Consider the following 23,272-nt stretch of genomic DNA (forward strand, 5'->3'; position numbering starts at 1 on the left):
ATTACAGAAGATTATGGGTCAGACTTATACAGGAATTAGATGCCTAATGCCCCTTTGATTTCTCAGTGAAAAAATGGGATTTAGTTATCAAAATACCTCTACAAATCTGAGTCTATGACAATTTTTTTTGATCTTGAATAGACTATATGTAAAATCCTCATTCTCACCTATTTTTCTCATGTATCATGTTATCATTGTCTTCCTGAAATAGGTAGAAACAGATGACCAAACAGCCCTTGTTAGTAAGCCCAGTAAAAAAGGAGGAAACAGTGATCTGGCATCAGCTGGATTTAATATTATCAACTCTATTATAGGATCAGGTGTTATAGGTAAGTATACCTTTCTTAACTATCCTGCATTCAGCCTTGTTTGTATATGCATGACTATGCAGTTTGGAGAATAACACTGTTGTCTTACTTTCTGCTGCTGTTCCTGAAGATTTTTATTTGCTTACTATGCAAAAATGAAGAGGTGTCAGCTGAGATCACATCTCACAGTGATAAATACCCTACAGCCTCTTTGCCATAATGATCAGAGAGAACTGGGTGGGCAGGTGCTGACTGAACTTCATACCCATGCAACATTTTGTCCACTAAAAATGATCTTTCTGAGGTTATTAAGCATGCTGGTCCAATTCGGGAGATTGATAGCATTTTTTTAAAATCTGAATATTTATTTTGGTCATCACAAATAAGTATTGGAAGGGTTCTTCTATAATCTCTCCTTTTCTTATTTACAGGATTGCCATATTCAATGAAGGAAGCTGGTTTTCCACTAGGAGTATTGCTTTTATTTGTGGTTGCCTATATCACAGGTACTCTAAAAGCAGTTTCTGTTATAAAGTGAAAATTAGTCTTGCAATGTTTAGCCGATCTTGAGCTTAGTGATACCTTAAATGAGTATATCTATGACAATAAAAATGACAATTTTTTTCCTTGCCTCACTAATCCCTTGAGCAGATTAGTAAAAGTAGAGAATTATACTGTATAACATATAAAGGTGCTTTTCGTATGTATTTTATTTTTGTAAAGCCTGGTTTCTTAGGCTAGGTCAAGGTGACATTTGGAAGAACTGCTCTTATTTGTGTCTCGTAATCACCTGTTTAGTCCACTGTTTTTATCCTAATTAAGAGAATGATCTTTGAGTGGGTTGTATATCACTTTTTTAAAATATACTTCAGAATGAAAACCTTTGATTGTAATATGATTTTGAATATTCTATTTAATTATCATTCATCCAAAAAAATGGATTTACTGTCAAAAAGGGACAAGTTTTGAAATTGTGTGGTAAATAAACATAAGTAAATCTATTGGCATCAAAGCAGAATTTTTGTAAAGACACTGTGGATTCGTCTTAAAACAACAAACCAAGTCAACGTGAATGGCACAGATTCTGTTACCCATATGCTGAGCAGCAGTTGATGCTTTTCATTGCTTAAAATATCATTTAAGGGTCTGCATAAATGATCAAGGTTTGACTGGAGAGCAATGTAACAGAAGGAATATGTTCCTTATGAATGGAAAGTTTTCTTTATGTCTGATGGCAAAATACATTCATGAAATCATAACATAAACATATCTCAGAAATTTCAGTTACTTTTCTGTAGGAAATTTAATTTGTCCTTTGCATTTCTAAGTATTTTGAAGACTTTATAGCCATAGGCCCAGAACCTGTGAATTAAACTCAGCATTTTATTATGTTAAGGATGTGGCTCAATATATCTTGCACAAGGAAATTATAACTATAGTTAGAACTTTTGGACTTGTAGCATTTAAAGTACAGGCTAAGTATGTAACATTAGCATTTATTTTCCATAGTTTTTACTGAATAATTGGCAAATAGCTGTTATTTAGCATTTCTCACTATTTCATTTTGGGGGATGTTTTTGAATTATAGTGTGTGTAGTCCTAGATTGACAGAGAAATACAATTTTAGATCATTTAATGATAAATCTTTTTCAAGTTTTGTGGGTCTAAGATCCCTTGCTACGAAGACTTAATATTTCTTGTACAAGATCAGCTCAGGATGCAACACAATTGATAATGAACCCTTCTGTATCTCTGCTTTTGTCTGCTCCCTATTATAGTGTGAGTATGTATTGTGTAAGAATTGCATATGCTCATGGGAATCTCTGGATTGGCTTTCATATTAACAAGCGGTAGAAATCTCCTTTGTAAAGACTGTGAAATTTTCTGAATTTTAGTCATTCTCAGAAGATAATAAACACCAATACTGTTCACAGAAAGGAACTGTTCCTATTGCAGCATAGATTACAAGCTAAGTGAAAGCCAGATGAGGAATAGACAAGGTCTAGGTACTATCTGTCAAGACATCTGCACTAAGGTAATTCTAATAAGTTCTGCGCTGTAACTAATCTGGACTGGAAAATCCCATGGTGCTCAAATGAATACTGAAGCATAGCTTCACATAACAGCAATATTTTGAACTGTTCTTCATAAAAAGTTTCTGGGAGAGAATTCCACCTGTGACATCAGCTCTGTTTCAAGGCACATTGCTTCATGGTTTTCCAGATAAATCACTTTGCACGTTTTATTTTAAAAGTATCCAATAAAAATGTTTATAGTATTTTATTGTAAACAGTAGAGAAGACACAAAATACTAACCAGGCTTTATCTTTCACAAACTTAGATAAATAGCTGAGTAAAGTGATTGGGAGTTCTAGCACCATGATACAGGCAGTCCTCGCATGTTACCCCCTTTCAGGATATAATCAAATGCTTCATTCATTCAGGAGCTCTCTGCATTATTAATTGAATTTTCCTTTTTTGGTGCTCGTGACAGTTCTCGTTCCCTTTGACCATACTGAAAACCAATGAAAGTGAGCCTGGTTTTGCTGTCCCTAATCAGGAAAGCTGGATTTTCCTTCCAATATGAGCCTATAACTGCTGATTTTGGTGGACTGAGATCCTTTGTGAGATTTCTTATCCCTGCTCTTCCCACTGCCACTGTTTTCCTTTTTACAGACTTGTTTTTTTTAAGGAGTGGAAAAGATGAGCAGTAACCAACCACGAGTTGGTTCATACTGTCTTTAACAATAATTTTATATTTTAACAGATTTTTCCATTATATTACTGATCAAAGGAGGAAACCTCTCCGGTACCAACACCTATCAAGAGCTGGTCAGAAAAACATACGGTCTTGTAGGTTATCTAATTCTTTCAACTCTTCAATTTTTATATCCGTTTATTGGTAAGATCACGTAAAATATTAATGTTTAAGTTTTATAAATAACAAGTTTTTTCACATTACCTTATTCTTTCACTGGTTAAGTATTAAGAGCTCTGTAAAGAATATGCTGTTTATGCCTTTTTCCTATAAAGAAAAAATTAAAAATTACTTGGTATGTTCTGCAGAATGACTGAGGAAGAATTCAATGAATTGGAGGACCAGAATAATAGAAATGAGCTGAAATGTAATAGCAGAAAAATTCATGATCACACACCTAAAAACTAATGACAAAAGTAGCTATGAGAAATAGCAAAGAATTGATTCTGTTTTAGAATGAGTAACAGAGAACAGAATTGATGTGCCTGAAACAAAAGGAAAATATGACTTTAGGAGTGTACTGAATTAATATTTTTTCCAAAGAGGTAGTATTACTGTCATTGGAGAAGCCACTGATCAGATCTTGAATATTATGTGCTGTCATTGCTCTTCAAAAGCATTAATTCAGCCTCATACCCAATGAGCTACTAGAAAATTGGGCAGTCAAGACCCCTTTGAAGAAGAAATAGTAAAGAACAGGTATAATCTGGGCACGAATTAATTAGACCATAAGTTTAAAATAAAGTGATATTCGAATCAGTCTCCTACAGTAGTAACATAATTAAATCAAATCTTAAATAAGCTTGATATTTTCACACACGGGGCTGCAGGAGGTGGTGACTTGAGATACCAAGAGTCTGGACTTGGTGACCACAAAGTCCCAGATCAAAATTCTTACTTTGGGAATAATCAGTCTGAATTTCCTACAGGTAGCTGAGATTTTTAAAGGAGTCAAGTTACTGTTACTGCAGGCAACAATGTTGCACATGTTGACTTAAAACAGAGTGTAATTACTACTTCATAGAGAATATGGAAAAGAATTGTAAAGATCTCAGTCCTTACTATGGAACTAGTTATGCATATGTATGTCCTTGAATTTATTTCTATAAGTAGTGTTAATGACTTACAATTTCACCAAAGTGAATATTTATGCATTAGTTAAGGTCAATACCTATATGTATGCTGTCTAAATGGTGAAGACCACATAAGTATATAAATATTTTGTGTGTATGCATACACACACATGCATACATATACACACTTCTAGTGTAGAATAAGATAAGAACGAAATATGAATGTTAAGGCTACAGTTCTTATTAATGAGAGGAAGGAAGGGAAGTCCATATCTGATATCTTCATCTATTTTCTCCTCCTTTCTTCTGGTTTAAAGATTTTGCTAACTTTTTACATGAGCTAGGAAGTCCTATGCAGTTGATTGCAGGACTGATTATTAGACTAACACAGGAACTTTACGAAATAGAAACAAGAATTTGAAAATAAACTGACAAAGAATTGCTGTTAGAAACAAACAATTTTAAAAAGCCTTTTTTTCCTCTTCTGAAGTAAGTTTATACGGCAAATCAGCACAACGGCCTTGCTTATCAGACTGGATTCTTACTTAGGTGTACCTGTTTAAAAAAAAATAAAATAAAGGGGACCATTAAAGAATTTTTTTAAATTTTGTTTTAAATCTGAAACTTAAAAATTATTGGTGCTAGCCAGAATTCATACAAGAGGGATAGTGGCATATAATCCTGAAGTCTACAAAATATGTCTATTAAATGTTTATCAAATATTTCATATTTAACTTGTACTAACAAAAAATTTTATTTTCTTTAAGCTATGATCAGTTACAACATAATAACAGGAGACACTTTAACTAAAGTTTTTCAGAGAATTCCTGGAGGTAAGATGCATTTGAAACATTCAGAATGGGGACATCCTGTGTCAGTCTGAAGTCCTATCTGTTACTTTGCTTCTAAATTACTCTTAAATATAGTTCAAGTTAAGATCTTGAAGCATATTTGTATGAGTGGTTTTTTGTCTTTGTTTTTTTTAATAAGTCTTTCTCAAATAAAAACTATGAATCCTAGTCCTTGGTTATCATTGGACTTAGTGAAGAGACCACAGGCTTCAGTGAAATACTAAGCAAATAGAAGGAGTCTTCCACAATGGTATATTTACAAGGTCATCATATTTTGTCATCTTTTCTAGATATTTCCCATAATAATCATTTTAATACTGAAACTGCACTTTATCTAGTGAATAATTCTGGATGACTTGCAAATAATATAATGGGATATGTGTGCATATGGATTTAATGCTTATGTAAGCATATCTGTAATAGTTGGTCATGAACTGCATATGTAATTTTCAGTTCTCTTAGATATTCACTGTAAAACCAGATGTGGCATTTTGAGCTTTTTAATTGTTACTTGTTCCTCTGCTCTAAGTTTTCACAGCAGAATCAGTGGAGCAGTTTGTGTGCATGCTTGCCATCTACTTTAACACAAAGCCAGCTAAGTTAAAACATTCTTCACTGGCAAATTAAACTAAAAAGAACATGTCTGCAATGAAGTGGAAATTAGTATTTGTATGAACTGTTTGATTTCCACAGGAGCACTATAATTTTCAGCAGGTGAAGCCTGCAAAGTGTGGATGCAGTCTTAACTGTCACACTCTCTTGTTCTGTGAATCAGGTTGATAGTGACAGCAAATATCTAATAATTTATATACAATACAGCTTCTGTAATAGGAGGAACCGCCAGCATGGCACACCTTTTCGCCTAGCTGGTAGAATACCTGCCTGGAAAGAGGTGGGAAAGCATATAATATATATGCTTTATTATAATCTCACATAGAATAGACGGAACTGAACACAGACTTTCAATGTCAATTGCCAGTCACTTTCTGGCCATAATTATTCAGCAAGCTTTCATTCAAGCCCATGATGCATGGTAGCCTGACTGAAACTGAGATATGCTTTATTTTAAGTTGTCATTGGCTTGAAAAAAAACCCACCAGTTGTACAAATAAATCCCACTGATTGCAGGGAATATTATTATTGTTGCCTTCACATGGTAATCTGTAGTTTGCAAGTGGAAGCCAGCTGACAGGAAGAAAGGAGGTGCTCAAAAGAAACCTCAAAATTAACTCATTTTAGGATCGTTCTTTAAGGATTTGCTTATCTTCAACAGCACAGTAATTGATGTCAACACACAGTGTCAAAAAATCCTGAAGAGTAAATGGCAGAAAGAAGTAGTAGAATGTTTTACTTGCAGTCTGCCAACATTGACCCAGGCATGATGAAAGAAATTAATACTAATCTATATGTAGAAATGCCAGACTTCCAAAGTATAATATATCCCATAAGTTATGCATTTGGTTTGAATTTGCAGAATTCTTGTGATTATGCACATGCTGTGTATGGCTTCCTCAAGGTTAGTTAATGCCTAGTCTTTATTTCAGTGTTACTTCTCTTGAATAAAGGGGATAAAAGCCTGGTCAACATCAGTGTTTGTTACTCCTAGCCTTTCAAATATAACTAAGCTGTTCCTTATGTCAGTCTCTTAGAGAAATAAATTATTTTCTTTTTTGCTTTAGTGGGACCAGATAATGTGCTTACTGACCGTCACTTCATAATTCTTCTTACCACCATCATCTTTACCTTGCCTATATCTTTATATCGAGACATAGCAAAACTGGGAAAGGTAAATCATAATAGCATTTGATATTTGGTTTACTTTTCTTATGCCATTAGAAAATAAGTGCCAGTCATAACAATGTATTTGAACTCAATTACATCTGGGTAGCGCATGTTAAATATTTTAGAAGTTCAGACTGTCTTCTGTCCCAAGAAATATCAGAAAACTTGGAATAGTTTAGGCAAAACTTTGGTCTCTATATGAATCACTGGAATTTTTCCATCTACTGCTAGTAGAACTCAAATCTTGTAAAGCACTGGGTGATACAGGCCTGGTCTTGAAATGCTGAACACTGTTGATTAGCAATGTTTAAATAGGAGTATCACTTAAAATTAGACAAATGGTTGCAATTGGCTAGTTACTCAAAAAGAATAACAAATTAAAAGATGATGATATAGGACAAGATTTCTAATTATAGATGTTTGACATGCGATATTTAGAACTTTACTTGGTTGTTAATTATTCTTTAAAAAAAAAAAAAAGTATATTATGCTGCTAAGAGGACAACCTTTCAGCAGCTCACTGACTGAATTCGTAATTTTACCTTTACAGGTATCTCTTATTTCTCTGATTTTAACCATTGTCATCCTGATTATTGTGGTGGTGAGAACAGTAATATTCAGTCCACAAATGTGAGTATTCTTACACTTGCCACAAAGTGAATTTTTCATCATATGTAATCTGTTATTTCACTATTACATATATCTGCATAGTTTTGGAACATGGCTGTTTTGGGAGAGACAGGTAATTGAAAAAATAAATCTATATTAACAGTAATACAAAATGAACTGCTAAACGTACTTTATCCTTTTTTTTTTTTTTTCTTCTCTTGCACATAAGCGAACTTAGAAAAAGTCTCAAAAAAACTACAAATTAATTGGTAATTGCAGGTGACGTGGCTAATAGAAGGTGGCTCCTGAATGGGCATGTGAGGTTGTCTGTCACTTGAAGTCTTTAATTTTGTCCATTATTGTCAGATGGCCTATATTGACAATCTTAAAATAGATAGTATCTTAGGAATATTTCTTTTTCTGTTAATACAATGATTTCATAATAAAAATTGAATGCAAATAATGAAAAGGAAAAAAGAGAACACAATAATAAAAACTTTATTCTGTCACTTGAGATAACAACAGTAGAAGCATGCAAAACTGTTTTCCAGCGCTCATACTCTACGAGTAGTATTTAATATTGCACATTAGAGTGTTCTAGACAATTTAGTACACATGAATGTGTGTTGTGGCAATATTTTTATCATTGTATTGCAAGAAAGTATTATGAATCTATTATCTTTCCTTTATGGCCTACAAGGTCTGTCTTTTTCCTTATCCTTTAAATGTGAAGATACATTAATAAAGATGACAAACCCTATTTCTGAATGTGCTTTTTTATTTATTGGAATAGTTTTATATAGTATTTCTAATGTTTCTGTAAGAAGTGGATTCTTCCACCATGATTGTTTCAGCAGTGTTACGCATAATTGTTCATTTGTCTTACTGCTGTGATACGGGGGCATCCATTCAAGATGGCTAGAATAGCAGTTTCTGAAGTTGTATGAGATGATGATGTCTGTCATCCCTAAAGTGGTGCACTCAGAACAGTGTGGGACTCCCCCCTGCCCCCCCCCCCCCATCTTTCTGAAGCAGCATGTTTTCCATGCTGTCTGGTAAAGGGTAATCTCAAAATCCCCAGTCAAAAAAGGAAGAAGCTATATATAATGGTTACCGATGACCTTGTTACTATGGTAACATTTCTTCTCAACAGTTGTGATGCACTGAAAATTATGGAATGCATGGCTTTATTTTTTCTTACAATAAGTAATGTTGGGTTTTGAGTGATTCTTGAAGTTTTACTTTTTAATTCTTTAGAGACTTCCATTTTTGCCTTTACACTTCTTGTTTTCAAAAATGCATCTAGCAAGTTGGTAAACTCTTAATCAGAACTTTTTGCCTCACAAACGTTTTATCAAGGTCTGTTTGTACTGTTTGCATTTTAGAGTTAGAAACAGACATATCCTTTAATTATTAAAAACCTCTCGTAATATTTTGTTAATGGTATAATGGTATGCCATCTCTTTTTTTGCAATGAGAACACTAATATATTTAAAATGGGTCCCATCTATCACAAGTGAAACAAATAACGCATTTACTGTGAATCCTTATTAAAATAAAATAGAAGTTGAAGTTTTCAGAGATTTAAAAAAATTGTGATTATGAAACACAGTCCTCAGATCTGTCATATAGGAAAAGAATTTGTACAATCCTAGATAAAGGCTTGATGGGACCAAGAGAGAATATTTAATCCCTACGGTTGTTACACGGCAGAACTGATTGTATACTTGTCATTGATGACAGGTGATTGTCTAGTTTGTTGTTGGCAATTCCCTGATTTCCCATTCCAGTTCTTAACTAGCCTTTTTTTATGAATTCTTTCTAAATGTGTATCGTATGTCTCTTTTACTGTATTTCATGTTGATTGCTTCTTGGCCTAACCGCAGTGGATATGGGCAGCAAACTGTTCATTATTTTCCAAATGCTTAAAAAACACCTGTGAAGAGCTGTATCTTGTCCTCCTTTGGTGATCCTTTCTATAGACTAAACAAACACAGTTCCTTTAGTGTTTCTCTTGTCATTTCCTGTGCTACTGAACATTCTCAATGGCTGCCTTAAGTTCTCTGTAAATTAAAGTGATATTGTGGTGCCCCAACTGCCTGTGGTATTCCCACTGAGGAGCAGAGAAGAAAGACTGATGTATCTTACGTGCAGAGTGTCTTGAGGTTCCTTTCAGCTGCATCTTTTGAGGACTGCCACGCTCCTGTTTATATAACCTAGTTTGATGTTTGCCTCTCTGGAAAATAGCATGACATTGTAGACATGCCTTGAGTTTGCAGTCTAACAGAAGCACAAGCCCTTCTCTGCAGAACTGTGAGCTGGCAATTTTTCCTTTCTTTTACTGTGTTCTTGTGAAGTTTGGGTTGTTTTTGCTTGTTCCCTCCTGCCCTGTTCTCGTGAAGCCTTTTTTCCCCCTGCACAACTGTAGAATTTGTCATTACAGAATTGAATACTGCTTTATCAGATGATTTCTCCATTTGCCAACATATTTATGATTTTTCTTTTTTCACCCTGTTCTCTAGCATGCTTGTGTTAACTGCTCATTTCGTGCTTTCTGTTAAGGGTGCTTCTTACTTTTTGTTCCATCATTCAAGTTACTGCTGAATACATTCAAAAGGGCTGGGCTCAGGTCAGGTTCCACTGGAATGCCATTCAGATATCTTCCCACTTTGATAATTACTCTCTGAGTAGTAACGAGTTTTCAGTTACCTTTCGATTTTTCAAAGTGAAGATTGCTTCCCTTTGAGAGGTATAAGATTATCTGGGAATAAAAAAAAACTGTCTTTTTGCTTAAATGCAATTCATGTTCTAGTTGAAAATTATATCTGTTATTTGGACAACAGAGAATATTATCTTTCCTAGAAACTTTCCACAATGTGTTAGATCATCAGCAAAACAACGATGTTATTACTGTTTTTCATGATTTGATGTGCTTGAAACTGTAGGCTGAAAACCAGCAATTAAGTCTTTGGAGTGTTGCATTTTTATTTTATTTACTTTTTTTAGTTGCTTTGGGAGTGGAGCGGGTTGTCCAGGGACATTATAGGAATGTTATTTTCTTGTTAGTTCTCAGGAGAAAAATAAAAATGTATTTATGATGAGGGATTATTTGGTTTAATTTATTTCCTCTTATGATAAATATGAAACTGAGGTACTTTTGTTGTTGTTGTTGTTTTGCTTTTGATTAATATCATCCATATGATTATTGTTGCCTGAAGGACATAATGAGCCTGCGGATAAAATCCAGTACTCTGGACCCAGAGTTTACTCTCAATAGTTTGAGATGTTGGATAAAAATACATTTTGATGATCTGTTCTTTACTTTATTTCCACCTGCTTATAGCTGGGTATTTTTCTACTGTGATCAAAAACAATGGGTTAGAACTATCTCAGCCTGTAAATATGCAGTATGTTAATACTGCATAAAATAACTTCATATTTCAAAGCTGAAACTTTCATTGCTGTAAAAAGCAATATTTTTTGTAGCTTATAAAGATGGATCATTTTAATTTGGTGTTCTTTTGGAAAGAATGTCATGATGTCAGTGTCTGCATAATACATAAATCTCTTGGAAAAACTTCAAGAGCATCTGCTACACATAAATAGGATGTGAGAATTACTCAACTGGCAGCTGATCACAGGGATGAAACACCAAGTGTTCAGGAAAATAACTTGAAAGTAGAAAGTTGATTCTTTCCTTCATATAAATAATCCAAGAGTAAGCAAAGATAAACTTTAATGTCTGATGAATTAAAAAATAAAACCTAAGCTACCATATATTTACAGAACTGCTAAGTAGTTCATTAAGGAAGAAAGAGGAATTAAAGCAGCTGTAACTAAGTGGGGATGACATACAGCTTTGTCTCATCTGTGTTCTTTAACAACCAGGATGACTTTGATTAATATAAAATTCAAGGCTGATGTGGCCTTACTCATTTTCTTTCCGTTACATTGATTGAAGTTATATTCAGCATCTATAAACTTTTTCAGTATCTTTAAACTTCTAAAGTTTAAACAAAAACTAAAAGGGTATTTTACCTTAGAATAGAACTGAATTGAAATTTTACAATTAGTTTCCTAAATGTCTAAATCATTGAATTAAACCTGAATTAATCTGCCATGTGTTCCTGGATTATTTTGATAACTGCCAGTTTGCACCTAAACTTGGTGCAAACTGGACTGATCTTCAATCCAAAACAATGGAAGTCTTTTGCTCATTCCAACATATAGGTCCCCTGTCAAACATATGACTTTGCTTCCTCTCTAGAAATTAACTGTTTTTTTTTTTTCCAGTCACTGTTTCATACCTGCAAGCTGGGTTGAGATCAGGGACATAGGTTTCTCTTGCCCTCCTTAAAGATATTTTGCTTCTGATGCACTCTGCTGCTGTATTATATTTGGCAGCATTTCTACATAAATGACAGAAAAGATATTTGCGTAGCATGGATGGGGAATGTTACACTGTAAATGTTTTACAAGAAGTAGAAGATATGCTAGTTTAGACTGCCAAATGAATTGGTCCAACTCTTACTCATGATCTGGGTGTGAAATGCCTGTTACCCTGTTAGGAGGTCTTAACCTTTGCCCAATTTATTTGTTCTTTTCATTTTCCCCTGTTCTTATGTAAATAAACATGAATATTTTCAAAACTTTTCTGAACTCATTAGTGTGTTTATTATGCTGTACTTTGCCTTAAGTATACTGAAGACTGAGGAGAGTTATTTTCTTAACCTCTAGGCTTTCTTCATTGCTAGGTTTCACTACCTTCCTACAGACAGTTCTAATTGTCAGTCTGTCTTGCTGTTCTCTTTCAGCTGAGACTTTTTCCTGTTTGGAATCTCCCTTGGAATGTCTTTTTATTCGATATTTTTTTTTTTCCAAGAATCACAGTTATATTACCTCTCCTACTTTTTGTTACAACTTCTACTAGGTATGATAGACAGTACAGCTCTCAACAAATGCATTTAGTATCACAAATGTATTTCTTCTGTTAACTTTCATTGTGTTTCATCTAACTACTTCTCCAGCACAAAAAAACACCTTTGTGTTCATGCAGGCATAGCCTGTGTTTTTATACACTGAGTGAGGAGCAGTAAGCTAGCTGGTTTTGTCATTCATGGATATTAGCAGCTACTGCTATTCTTGTATGAGCAGCAGTTAAAATCTTCCCCTAACAATTCCTCACAAGAATGTAGGTCAAACTGGTCAGAACAAAGGCCCTTCTCAAAAAAAAAAAAAAAAAAAAAAAAAAAATCTTGAACAGTAGCAGCAGGATTGAAAAAGCAGAATAGGTATAGTGTTACCTGGTATTCTTGTGATAGAGTGTTTCAGCTTATGGTATGCATCTGTCTACACGGACGCATATATTTGTATGTATGTATGTTTATCTTGACACTTGATATTTCCATTAGGTGCCCTTTGTCCTGTGAGTCATTTTCAGTGATTATTCACTGTATGGCTCTTCCATAACAGCTACTTTTACTGTCAGGACACAATTTTCTCTTTCCCAGTCTGAGGTCTTATTTTATATAGACACTTTCATGTCACCTGTACCCGTTTCCAGGAGCTTTGCATGAGTCTATGTCCTGCAGACTGGACTTGGGGGTGATTTGTTGTTGTATGGTCAGAACTCTAGAGCTGTTGACTGTTAGTTCTAAATGCTTAGAAATGAAATTTCTTACTCTGTTGCTTTCACTTCTTAGCTTACGTATCACATCTGTGCGAGATCCCTCTATTCCCAAGGTATGAAAATGTTTTTCAAAACACATGCAGCAGTATATGACTTACTGTAAGAAACAGTCATATACTCTTGCATATGTCATCTCTACCAATGTGCATTGTATGACATTGCAATCTGCTGGTAGTGTTCAAATCATGGATCTGAAATTCTTCCTTCATTCCGCAACTAGAATGGAAGGAATTTATCTTCTTATGCTACTAAATAAGCAGGATTTTGTTCTTTTGGATTCCTCCCTCCCCAAATAATAATCCTAATCTGATTTGTCATTCATCCGTAACACAAAGCTGTATTTTCGTCTGTTGCATATTGCTAGTGCATAAGCTAACACTGTGCAGGGGGAAGACTAGCTCCTGTAAATTTTCTTTTTAATTGATTATTTGTCTGCTTTATTGAAAATGTTGCAACTGAAATTCACATGCTTTCTACGTTCCATTGTTTAAATCCCTGTTTATAGGAGTTTATAATATAGCTATACTGTTGCACAGGATGTACCATTTTCACAGAAATTAAATGTTTCAGACAAAAGCATTCTTTATGCATTTCAAAAATATTTTGGTTTATAGGGTATTAAATAATCTAAGTGTTAATTATTAATAGAGAAGGGGTAAGGAGACTTTCACAAATTCTGTTGTCAAAGGATAATAAAACAAATTTTCATTCTGTGTGTTTGATATCAAAGCTGACCTCTAGTGGTTATGGAATGGAACAGTTGTAATGTTAGCTTTCTGTATTCTATTTTTATTTTGGAATATTATTGATTTTTTTCCTAATCAGATGTGAATGTTTTCCTGAAAAATAGTACATTCAAAATTATGAATATGAATTGTCCACAGACACCTCTAGTGATTTGAAATCAGTGGCATCAAGTTAAGGGAAGCTACAGCAGCTATAGAGGGTTGGAACTCCTATTTCACAAGACAAATGCCAGATATCTCTATTTCATCCATAGTATTTATTACATCTACATGCTGAGTCTGAGAATGCTTTAGGAGGGCCATATTCATCTGCTTAAGACTAGAAGCAGTACGTTATAGTAGTCGAGACAAGATACTGCATCTAAGTACAAAAAACTGAACTTGATTTTGATTCTCAGGTTCTGTTCACTTCAAAGTTAAGCTTAGCAACCACAGCTTAAGAGCTGAAAAGTTGCTCGAAGTCTGAACGGAACGTGCATTAGATGCTCAATCTGCTTTTTTAATATAGAAAAGGAAGGATTGACTATTTGAGCGCTCATGAAATAGTAAGATATGAGTTCTGAAAGAGGAAACAGCAACATCTTTTTTATCTTTTTTTTTTTTTTTCTTCCTTTTTAGCAGGTGGGGATGGAGTTTAAACATTTGAAAGCAGTGAAACCTAGCATACATAGCATATGCCCCTACGCTGTCAAAACCAGCTACTTATCACCAGATAGAGGGGGAGACAAAGCTGCCATTGTTACCTTCACAGAGCTGCCTGAGTGCCATACTGCTTTCTAGGACAGTAGGAGAACAGCAGTTAAGGCCTCAGGTGGCAGCAGCTTTCCCTCTAAATAAAACAGAGCAATCAAAGTTAGCAGCAGCCAACTTTTTAAGAGCAAGCTTCTCTGTACTGTTCCTTTGTCTGTGCTTTAATATTACAAATAAAATGTTCAACTGGCTTGTGAATTTAAACTGATATTTTTAGCAAATTGTAGTTCTGGAAAAGGGTGTTTTGTGTCCTTCTCCTTTCCTTCGTTTTGGTTCTTCATTCAGAGAGGAAGTTAATGCATCAAATGGATTTTAACAAAGTTTGTTGATAGTTTTCTGTGGTCCTCCTCTAAGAATTACAATTACCACAGGTCCAAAATTGCGGGCGTATCTTAGAGGAGCAGATGTAGGGGATATTACATTCTTGCCTGATTATAAAAGTCTCCATGTACTCTCTTACACTGTATTTTATCACTCCTTTGGGAACTAGCAGAATCCCTTTACTACGAGGAATAGTTGGAACAGGTGTAAAGAAAGGCAAACTGCCTCATATGATTTGTAGCCTAGGAAAAAAATCTCTCTAGACTGCATGGTTTACATGTGCAAATTCAAAGAAATAAATTGCCTCTAAATAGTCAGAAGAGATTTTGGGTTGAGATAACCTTAGTCAGAATTAGTAACCGTTTTTACCTTCCCTGTTGGTGTTTCTTGGTATATAATGACTTGAGTTTATTTACAAAACTGGTCACTGAAACAGGCTGACATTTTTGGCTGTAAAAATTGGTTACAGAAATACTTTAATCAAAACAAGGGAGGAGAGAAGGGTATCTCCCTAGTTTCAACTTACTATTGATGAACACTGTGGCCTGCTTCAGAGAGTTCTGGAGATCTGACTAGCAGTTCTGTGTTACAGCATAGTGTTTTAAATTTTTTTTAATAACTGATAGTTGAAAAGAGGATAATCTATTAAAACAAATGTCTGTTTTAGACCCAAATCAGAAAATGCATGGATATTTGCAAAATCAAATGCAGTACAAGCCGTTGGGGTGATGTCATTTGGTAAGTAATTTTTTTAATATTTTCAATATTCAGATCAACTGTAAGAAATTATTTAATATTTTGGACCTAGAAATTGCATATTTTAAATTGTATTTTTTTTATATTCATGTTAAGCTGGTTTAGAAAACAATGAAGTGACATTGAGTCATCCATAGGTGAATTTAATTGTTACGGTTTAAGACATTATCCCCATCCATTGCCCATCTGGCCCCAGAGGCTGTTCCCACTGTAGCAGAGACAGTGGTGTGGCATGTGAATCGAGCTCAACTGTCCAGGTCATCTTAAAACACCTGCACCAACAGGGTTGGTCTAACTGATAAACTGAGGAGGCTGTGATTGTTCTGCATTGTCTTGGATAACCCCTACCAGAAAAATCTTAGACTGCAATGTGTGCATTTGCTAGAGAGTGCATGTTGCTTCCCATTTCTCACAATGAACCATTCAGGTGAGTCTCAACTCACCTCCGTTATCCTCATTCTAAAATCTGTTCCTGCCTAGAGGATCTGGTATATTACTTCTTGTTAATGCTGTGATAATCTGAGGCCTCCCAATGCTTCCTGCTGCCTAAAATGGATGTCACAGGAAGTCTGAAAGTAGCAAATGGCTCTGTGGTTTTAAAAAAAAAAAAAAAAAAAAATCTCAAAACTGCTGTTGGGTTCTGAAGCAGAAGAAGAGCAGGAAGAGGAAATAGAGGTGGAATAGAGGTGAGGAGGGTGGGAAATGGCATGGCGTTTTAGGGTAGTGTAATCAGAATCATCTCAGGATGAATATAAACCTTCATCAAATAAGTAAGTAAAAGTTCAAGCCGTTTATCTTTGCCACTCATTGCAGGATTAATGTTTGTATTTAATAATGAGTGGATTCAAACCGTCCTGTGTCTCTTCTACCTTGGAATATTCACTCCATAAATTTTATATGCATATATGCATGAATTCATACATTTGCTTTAACTGTTATGTGTGTTTCAGCATTCATCTGCAACCATAACAGCTTTTTAATATATGGGTCTCTGGAAAAACCCACGTTAAAGAACTGGTCTCGAGTCACACATGTGTCGGTCTCACTTGCTGTTGTTATCAGTGTAGTGTTCGCTGCATGTGGATATATGACTTTTACAGGATACACAGAAGGTAAACTTCTTGATCCCTCATTTTTAGTGCTTGCTGTAATCCTTTTATTTCCACCTTTCTGTCTGACTTTTGCTGTTAATATCTTGGTGATCATAAAAATGCCAAAATCATACTGTATTTGGACAGAAATAGTTAGGACATTCCTTGTAGTTGCCCAACAACCAAAACAGGATACAAAGGTGTCAGCTACATGCTAATAGGTGTCAGATTCCCAAGTTTAAGCTTCACCAGTGAAAGTCCCCTATGAATACTTCCCTAATCAAAATACTTCTGAGTTCTAAACAGCTGTAATTTAGCCACATGGTCCACTAGCAGAGAGCAGTAAGAACAAAAATGGCCTTGATTTTTCTACAGGGTGACTGGCATATATTTCTGTACATTCTCCTGTATCTTTTCCTGTCTGTGCTAATAGAGTATCCTAGCTCTGACTTAGAGATATTTCCTATCTTTATAACAGATGTTCTGCTGTAACTAATCCTACTGTCACCTTTGTGTGTTTATGAATATACATATATGTATAAATATGTGTAATCAATGTTATATCATACTATTTAACATCATTTTGTTGAAGTGGAAAAGGTGCTTTCAGAAGAACAAGGCATAAATTTGGTCAGTGCATTAGCTTCTTCAGGAAAAGTACACATTTCATAAGCAAGCAGATTTTCTGTTATTTACTAGTGCTGTTCCAAATTGTAGGAGAAGGCTTCCAAGCTTTTTCCATTCCTGGTGAGCAGCAGCGTGTAGTTGAGCACAGAGGAATTGTAGGATGGAGGTTACTGGTTGATCTGTCCTGCTTTTTTCCTGCCTCCAGTGCTGTTTATGCAGAATAACTTACTGTCCTAGATGCAACTGTAGCTAGACTAAGTGCAAACTGGCTGAGATATTTCAAGTATGGAAAGCTCTGACTGCAGCTGTCCCTCAGCGTATGACTCTACTGTAAGCAGGTTCCTTCTTACCTTCTGTCTCCCCTGTCAAAATGTTTTGGCTGTTTTCTGTAAAGTACACTTTATTGCTTCTTCAGTGCCATTGTGATGCTAAAAGTAGAAAATCATAAGATGGTATAGTAATTGGGTAGAAAAGACCTGGTACGTCATCTGATCACTGTCTTGCGGTGCCTCTTGTGCCTCAGAGATCATTATTTGAGATTCTTTGTGGTAAACACTAAGCAAGATGATAATTTGAATTCTCTAGCAATGCTTTTGTTGTTAGATGTAAGCAGATTTGCTAAGTAATAATCCATATGTTTATAATGAGTTTTCAGGGTCACAATATTTGAAATTCTTCACTACAGCTTACCAGCTATGATTAGATACTATCAGGGAAATGCAGTTCTCCAGAGGTAACTCCCTGATCTTCCTTGTGTGATTGTTGTTGTTCTAGGAATTACGTTTATAAAGGAAATGTATCTTTTATATACAAGCTTTCTTTCTGAATCTGTCACATTTATTTAAACAAACACCAGCATCTTGTATAAAATCTGTGCTAAGGGGAAGATAACAGATGACAAACTCTAATGCGTGTATGTTAAAATATTTTTGAAAGATAAATGCTACTTGAAATAAAAACACTGCTTCTAGCAGGATAGGGTGAAAATTCCTCCTGGATGTAACTTGTGACTGTAACTACAGTCTCTTGATATGTGTCAGAAGAGGGGATCAGAAGGTCTTAATTACTCCAGTAACTTACACTTCAGTTTGCAAAGAGGCAAATGACACTAAGTGTAAACTAATTGATGTTTTGCTATGCCTCAGGAGATATATTTGAAAACTACTGTAGAGATGACAACCTTGCTACATTTGGAAGGTTTTGTTATGGAATTACTGTAATTCTGACCTTCCCCCTTGAATGTTTTGTGACCAGAGAGGTAAGCATTTATTACATTCTCCCTTTAACAATGTTGATACATATTAATAATATTCTCACATTATTAATACATATTGTAGCTGAAGTCAGTGGTTGATCTGTAATAAATATCAGCATATCCTATCCTGCTGCATGCAATGACTATGAGGTACTAGTTGTACTGTTTAGATTCTGGCAATAAAATGTTGTATTACATTTATTATAATATTATCCAATATTATATGAATAATTACTTAATAATATCAGGACTGCTTGAAATTCCAAGTTTGGCATAAATGTCACTGTTGTTATGTTGAGAATAGTCGAAAATAGCCTACTTATCATGCTTACTAGTTTTGCTTTGTAAAAGTATCTCCATCTTGGAAATCCATCTGTTCAATAAATAATTGTAAGTGGTTTTTATTCTGTAGTGGGCAAATGAGAAGAAAGTAAGTATACCCTAAATCCTGCAGGTGTAACTAAGTCAGTCTTGCAAGTGTTCTGCAATTTTAGTAATGCTTGTTACGAGTTATTTGTGGAAACGAATGAAGATGTTTTCTTGAAGCAAGATAGGTAAAGTTCAGTGTGTGTATTCTCACCCATTGTTTTAGCTTCATAAGGGTAGAAGAATTGGAACAAGCTGTTTGTTAGCATAAAGAGCAAAATCAAGGTTTAAAATTGTGGTTCTGTTTCAGGTGATTGCCAATGTATTTTTCCATGGGAACCTCTCAACAGTTTTCCACATTGTTGTGACAGTAATTGTTATTGCTGTGGCGACTGGTGTATCATTAGTGTATGATTGCCTTGGAATAGTTTTAGAGCTAAATGTAAGTGAACCTGTGTACTCTTTTATTTAATAAATCACTTTTTTATAAAACAGAACTCTGAAAAATCCACAGCTCTACTGAAAATCTTATGATGTAATTTGTCATAGTAGTCAGTAGAAGTGTTAGTAGGAAAAAGGGAATTAGTCACTGGTTCAAAATTGGATAACCAAAGGAGAAAGGAAGTTCAGGAAGTAAAGTTCCTATGGTTGGGGAGGGCTTTTAGAACAGTTCTGGAGATACGGCAAGTGGCTGTGACTTACCAAATGTATTTAAACTGCAGTGGAAATCACTAAAATACTCAACTGTATTGCAGGAGTGAATCTAGCATTTCTGTCTCTAATCCCTGCTTCTGATGATATTGGCAGATTACTAAACACTGGGACAGATCCTAAGGACTGCCTTGTGCCAAAGGGGCAAAAAACAAAGCAGGGCCTGGGGGGAGAAAGAAAGAACCAGTAGTAGTGAGACCATAGAGATAGTAGCTGGAATATTTCCCTGCTTTGGGGTTAACAGGGAGCAAAACTGAGTAATTTCATAACCTGAGTGTATGATTTTTAGGAGGAAACTGCTTTATTTGCCAGCAAACATTCCTGTGTCTGGTATCGCCTCATAGCAGAGATGGAGCTTACCAGGCAGGCCACACATGGCACTTATTGACTTGAACCAGTTTTAACACATTTATGTAACTTTTTTGGTTGGCTGGAACTGCGATGTAGTCTACTGGAGTCCTAGACTACAAGTTAGCAAAGTAGACTTCCCAGATGAAGGCAGTCTGTTTTGACACAGAATGTACATTTAATTGAAGGAAATATTAAAAAAAAAAAAAAAAAAATCCAATCTACATTTATGATAAACATTGTTTGTCTTAACAGTTTACCTTCAATTTCAGGTCAGCTATGTTTAATAAATAATGCAGATGTGGAAATATCATACTCCAGGATATAAAAGTCAGAAGGTAGAGAAAACTTTTTAAGGGCAGCCTTTGCTTCTTTATAGAAATATTTTAGAATTGCCACCTTACGTCCCTGTCTGTGCATTCATTGATAATTTCAAGCCATATAGTGCATGCTTACCTACAACTGATAGAACAAAATGGAGGGAGTTGTTCTTTATGCTACATGATACAGATATTTGTATGTACATTATGATATATGTACACTGTTCTGATCCACAGTGCAGTTCATCTGCTAACCAAGCAGTACTGAGTGATTTTGTAGAAGTGATTTAGCAGGTCATGCTTGCACTAGTATTATAGAACAGGTCTGAGTATTCCAATTACCCTCTATTTAAAATAATCACCTACATAGTTTCTTCTTAGTTAATCCTTTCCAAATTATAACTAGTTCAAAATAAACAATTTTCCTCTTGGTTTGGTCAAGATGCATGTTTCCATGAAAATCTCTCATTCCTAGCGTCTGTTGGTAATTTCTTTTCCGTCTTTTTTTCCCTTCTCTTTTTACATTGAAAATGCAGAACAATCACCTGTGTGTGTATCTACATACCAATAAAAGTATTTAAATGTTTGCATACATACATACATGCCTATTCTGGCCAAATATCTGAATACTGGTATAATGAACCTAACTATGGGTGCCCATGTATGTCTATATATGTAGATGTGTTTTACATTTATGCTATGGTATAATATGTTAAGAATAGATTTACACCAGAGAACTGCCAGTGAGTCTTTCTAGCATGAATAAATATGGGTGATTCCTATTTGCAATTAAATTGTTTTAAAATAATCACTCAAAAGCAAACATTCCATCAATGCAATGTCTTTACTCAGAGAGGCCTAAGCAATTACTGAATAGTCAAGCTGATAGCTTGATTCAGTTACAAAGAGAAGCTGATAGCCAGGCATTTGAGTGGGTAGCTCATATCTTGTGGTTTGTTGTTTTTCCCTTTTAAAGACAGAATTTGACAATACAGCTGTATGTATTTATTGGATGTAATTGTTGCGCTTAGAAAAATTGTTCAGTCTTGATATCCACAAGCAGAGAAAAATGAATAGGCAAGAGTCTTCGCATGTGAAAGAAAGATAATCTACCCAGCAGGCTTTCTGTCCTGCAGAAGAGCTGTCTTTTGGCTCTTCACCACAGATGGCATTCGCTGCTGTTTCTCTGACTCTGCTTACTTTTTCCTTGCTTTCTGGCTTTAAAACAAAACACAAGCCATTGTGTTTGCCCTGTGATAATTCCCCAGGGAGACTGTTCTGTCCTATGGGAGTCAAGGGTCCAGGGATTTTGCTGTGCTATTCTTTTACTGGGATGCTGATTTGTGTTGCTTCACATACTTTAGAGTCTCGAATTTTATGAAGAAGATACTTTGTGCATGTACCTACTTTTGATGTCTGTACTGATCACTGTTAACAGGTTCTACCATAAAAAGTTTGTACAAACAATAATGCAAAGATACTCAGTAGGCTGTATTACTACCTCACCGTAATTAAGCTGAAACATAGTGTTTGTTGAGTATGCAGCAAAGTAAATGTTCAAAATTTCTGCATAAAAATGCTCTCTTTTGGCATGTGACTCATACGTTAATCTGCAGTGGCTTTACTATAAAAAGCATTTAAGCAGGTGCTTTTTATCTGTCCCTATCTAAGAGAGCATTTAAAGAGGAGCTGAATTTTTAATAAGAGGGGAGGGGTTTACTTTCTCAAAGGGAGCTTTGCTTCCATAGGGAAGTCAACCTAAATCAGGTCATAAATGTAGAAATTGATCAGAATTCTTTGAACTGCTACATGATGTTTCTACTTTTTTTTCTTTAAGGCAGAATTATATCTAGACTCCTACATGGAATGATCTTAAAATATTTTAAGTCAGTTGCAGTATTGCAGAACTGTAATGTTTGAACTTTTACTGTGCTTCTGAAGCTGAGAAACTTCTGATAATCGGATTTAATAGTACTTGCAACATAAAATATTATTGTGTATCAGCAAAGCAAAAGCATTTAAATAAATCTGAATTATTTCAAATAGTTTTACAGATATTTTTGCAAGTTATTTGTGACTTTGAAAAGAAAGTTTTCCAGATAGCAACACTGGGAAAGGCCTCTGTTCTCTGGCTTTACTGTTGCATCAATCTAATCACAACCATTTAAAAACTTAGGTTTTTGTTCTTCACATCTAAATATACATGCTTATGAGGGTTTTTTCTATTGTTCTTTCCCACACACAGGGAGTTCTGAGTGCTACCCCACTTGTTTTTATCATCCCAACAGCGTGTTATCTAAGGCTGTCCAAAGAGCGATGGAACCATTCAGATAACCTCATATCCTGCCTGGTTCTTGCTGTCGGTGTGCTAGTGATGACAGTTGGGTTCGTTTTGACTATCTTGCATCCCCAAGAATGTAGCCATGGAAAAGAAATGTTCTACTGCTTCCCTAGTAATGTTTCTTTTCACAACAGTACACTTCCACCATAGGTAGCACACCAATCTCCAGACTCGATCAGGTACATCTTGCAGCAAGACATACATGCCAGTTTAAAGGAGAGTGGAACAAAGAGCTTTTATGGTTTGGTATGCACTAAGAATTTTAAACTGTATAACTGTATTTACATACTTGGTTTTATGCTGCCATCCTTTTCCAGATAAGACTTAAGTTTTAGCTGTTGAAACAGAAATTCTCAGAGGTGCCTTTCAGTAGACATTACTTGAATAACTTGCAAACCTATCAAAAAAGGCTGCATTTTTTTAACTTAGTGTGCAATGCTGCTTAAAAGCTATAAATGAAATATTTAGGAATGTAAACATCTCCCATGTTTCATTGCTGTCATTTAGTTTTTATTAATTTTATAATCGTTTAATGTATATTTATTAGCACACTATAGTATGGGTTGGGTT

At 35.1% G+C, this 23,272-nt stretch overlaps 1 protein-coding gene across 1 annotated transcript; it reads left to right on the forward strand.

The window, feature by feature from the left end:
• Positions 1-220: 220 nt before the first annotated feature.
• On the forward strand, positions 221-22,852 carry SLC38A11 (solute carrier family 38 member 11; the record flags this gene model as incomplete). The annotated part of the gene is made up of 11 exons (XM_082311781.1): positions 221-329; positions 740-814; positions 3,076-3,210; positions 4,907-4,972; positions 6,670-6,776; positions 7,323-7,402; positions 15,555-15,625; positions 16,594-16,755; positions 18,507-18,619; positions 19,293-19,424; positions 22,607-22,852. The coding sequence occupies exons 2-11, from the start codon at positions 754-756 to the stop codon at positions 22,850-22,852; spliced, it is 1,173 nt and encodes a 390-aa protein (XP_082167907.1). The 5' UTR covers positions 221-329; positions 740-753.
• Positions 22,853-23,272: the final 420 nt, after the last annotated feature.

Source organism: Platalea leucorodia, assembly GCF_965183815.1.
Source record: "Platalea leucorodia genome assembly, chromosome: 5".
Classification (NCBI taxonomy): domain Eukaryota; kingdom Metazoa; phylum Chordata; class Aves; order Pelecaniformes; family Threskiornithidae; genus Platalea; species Platalea leucorodia.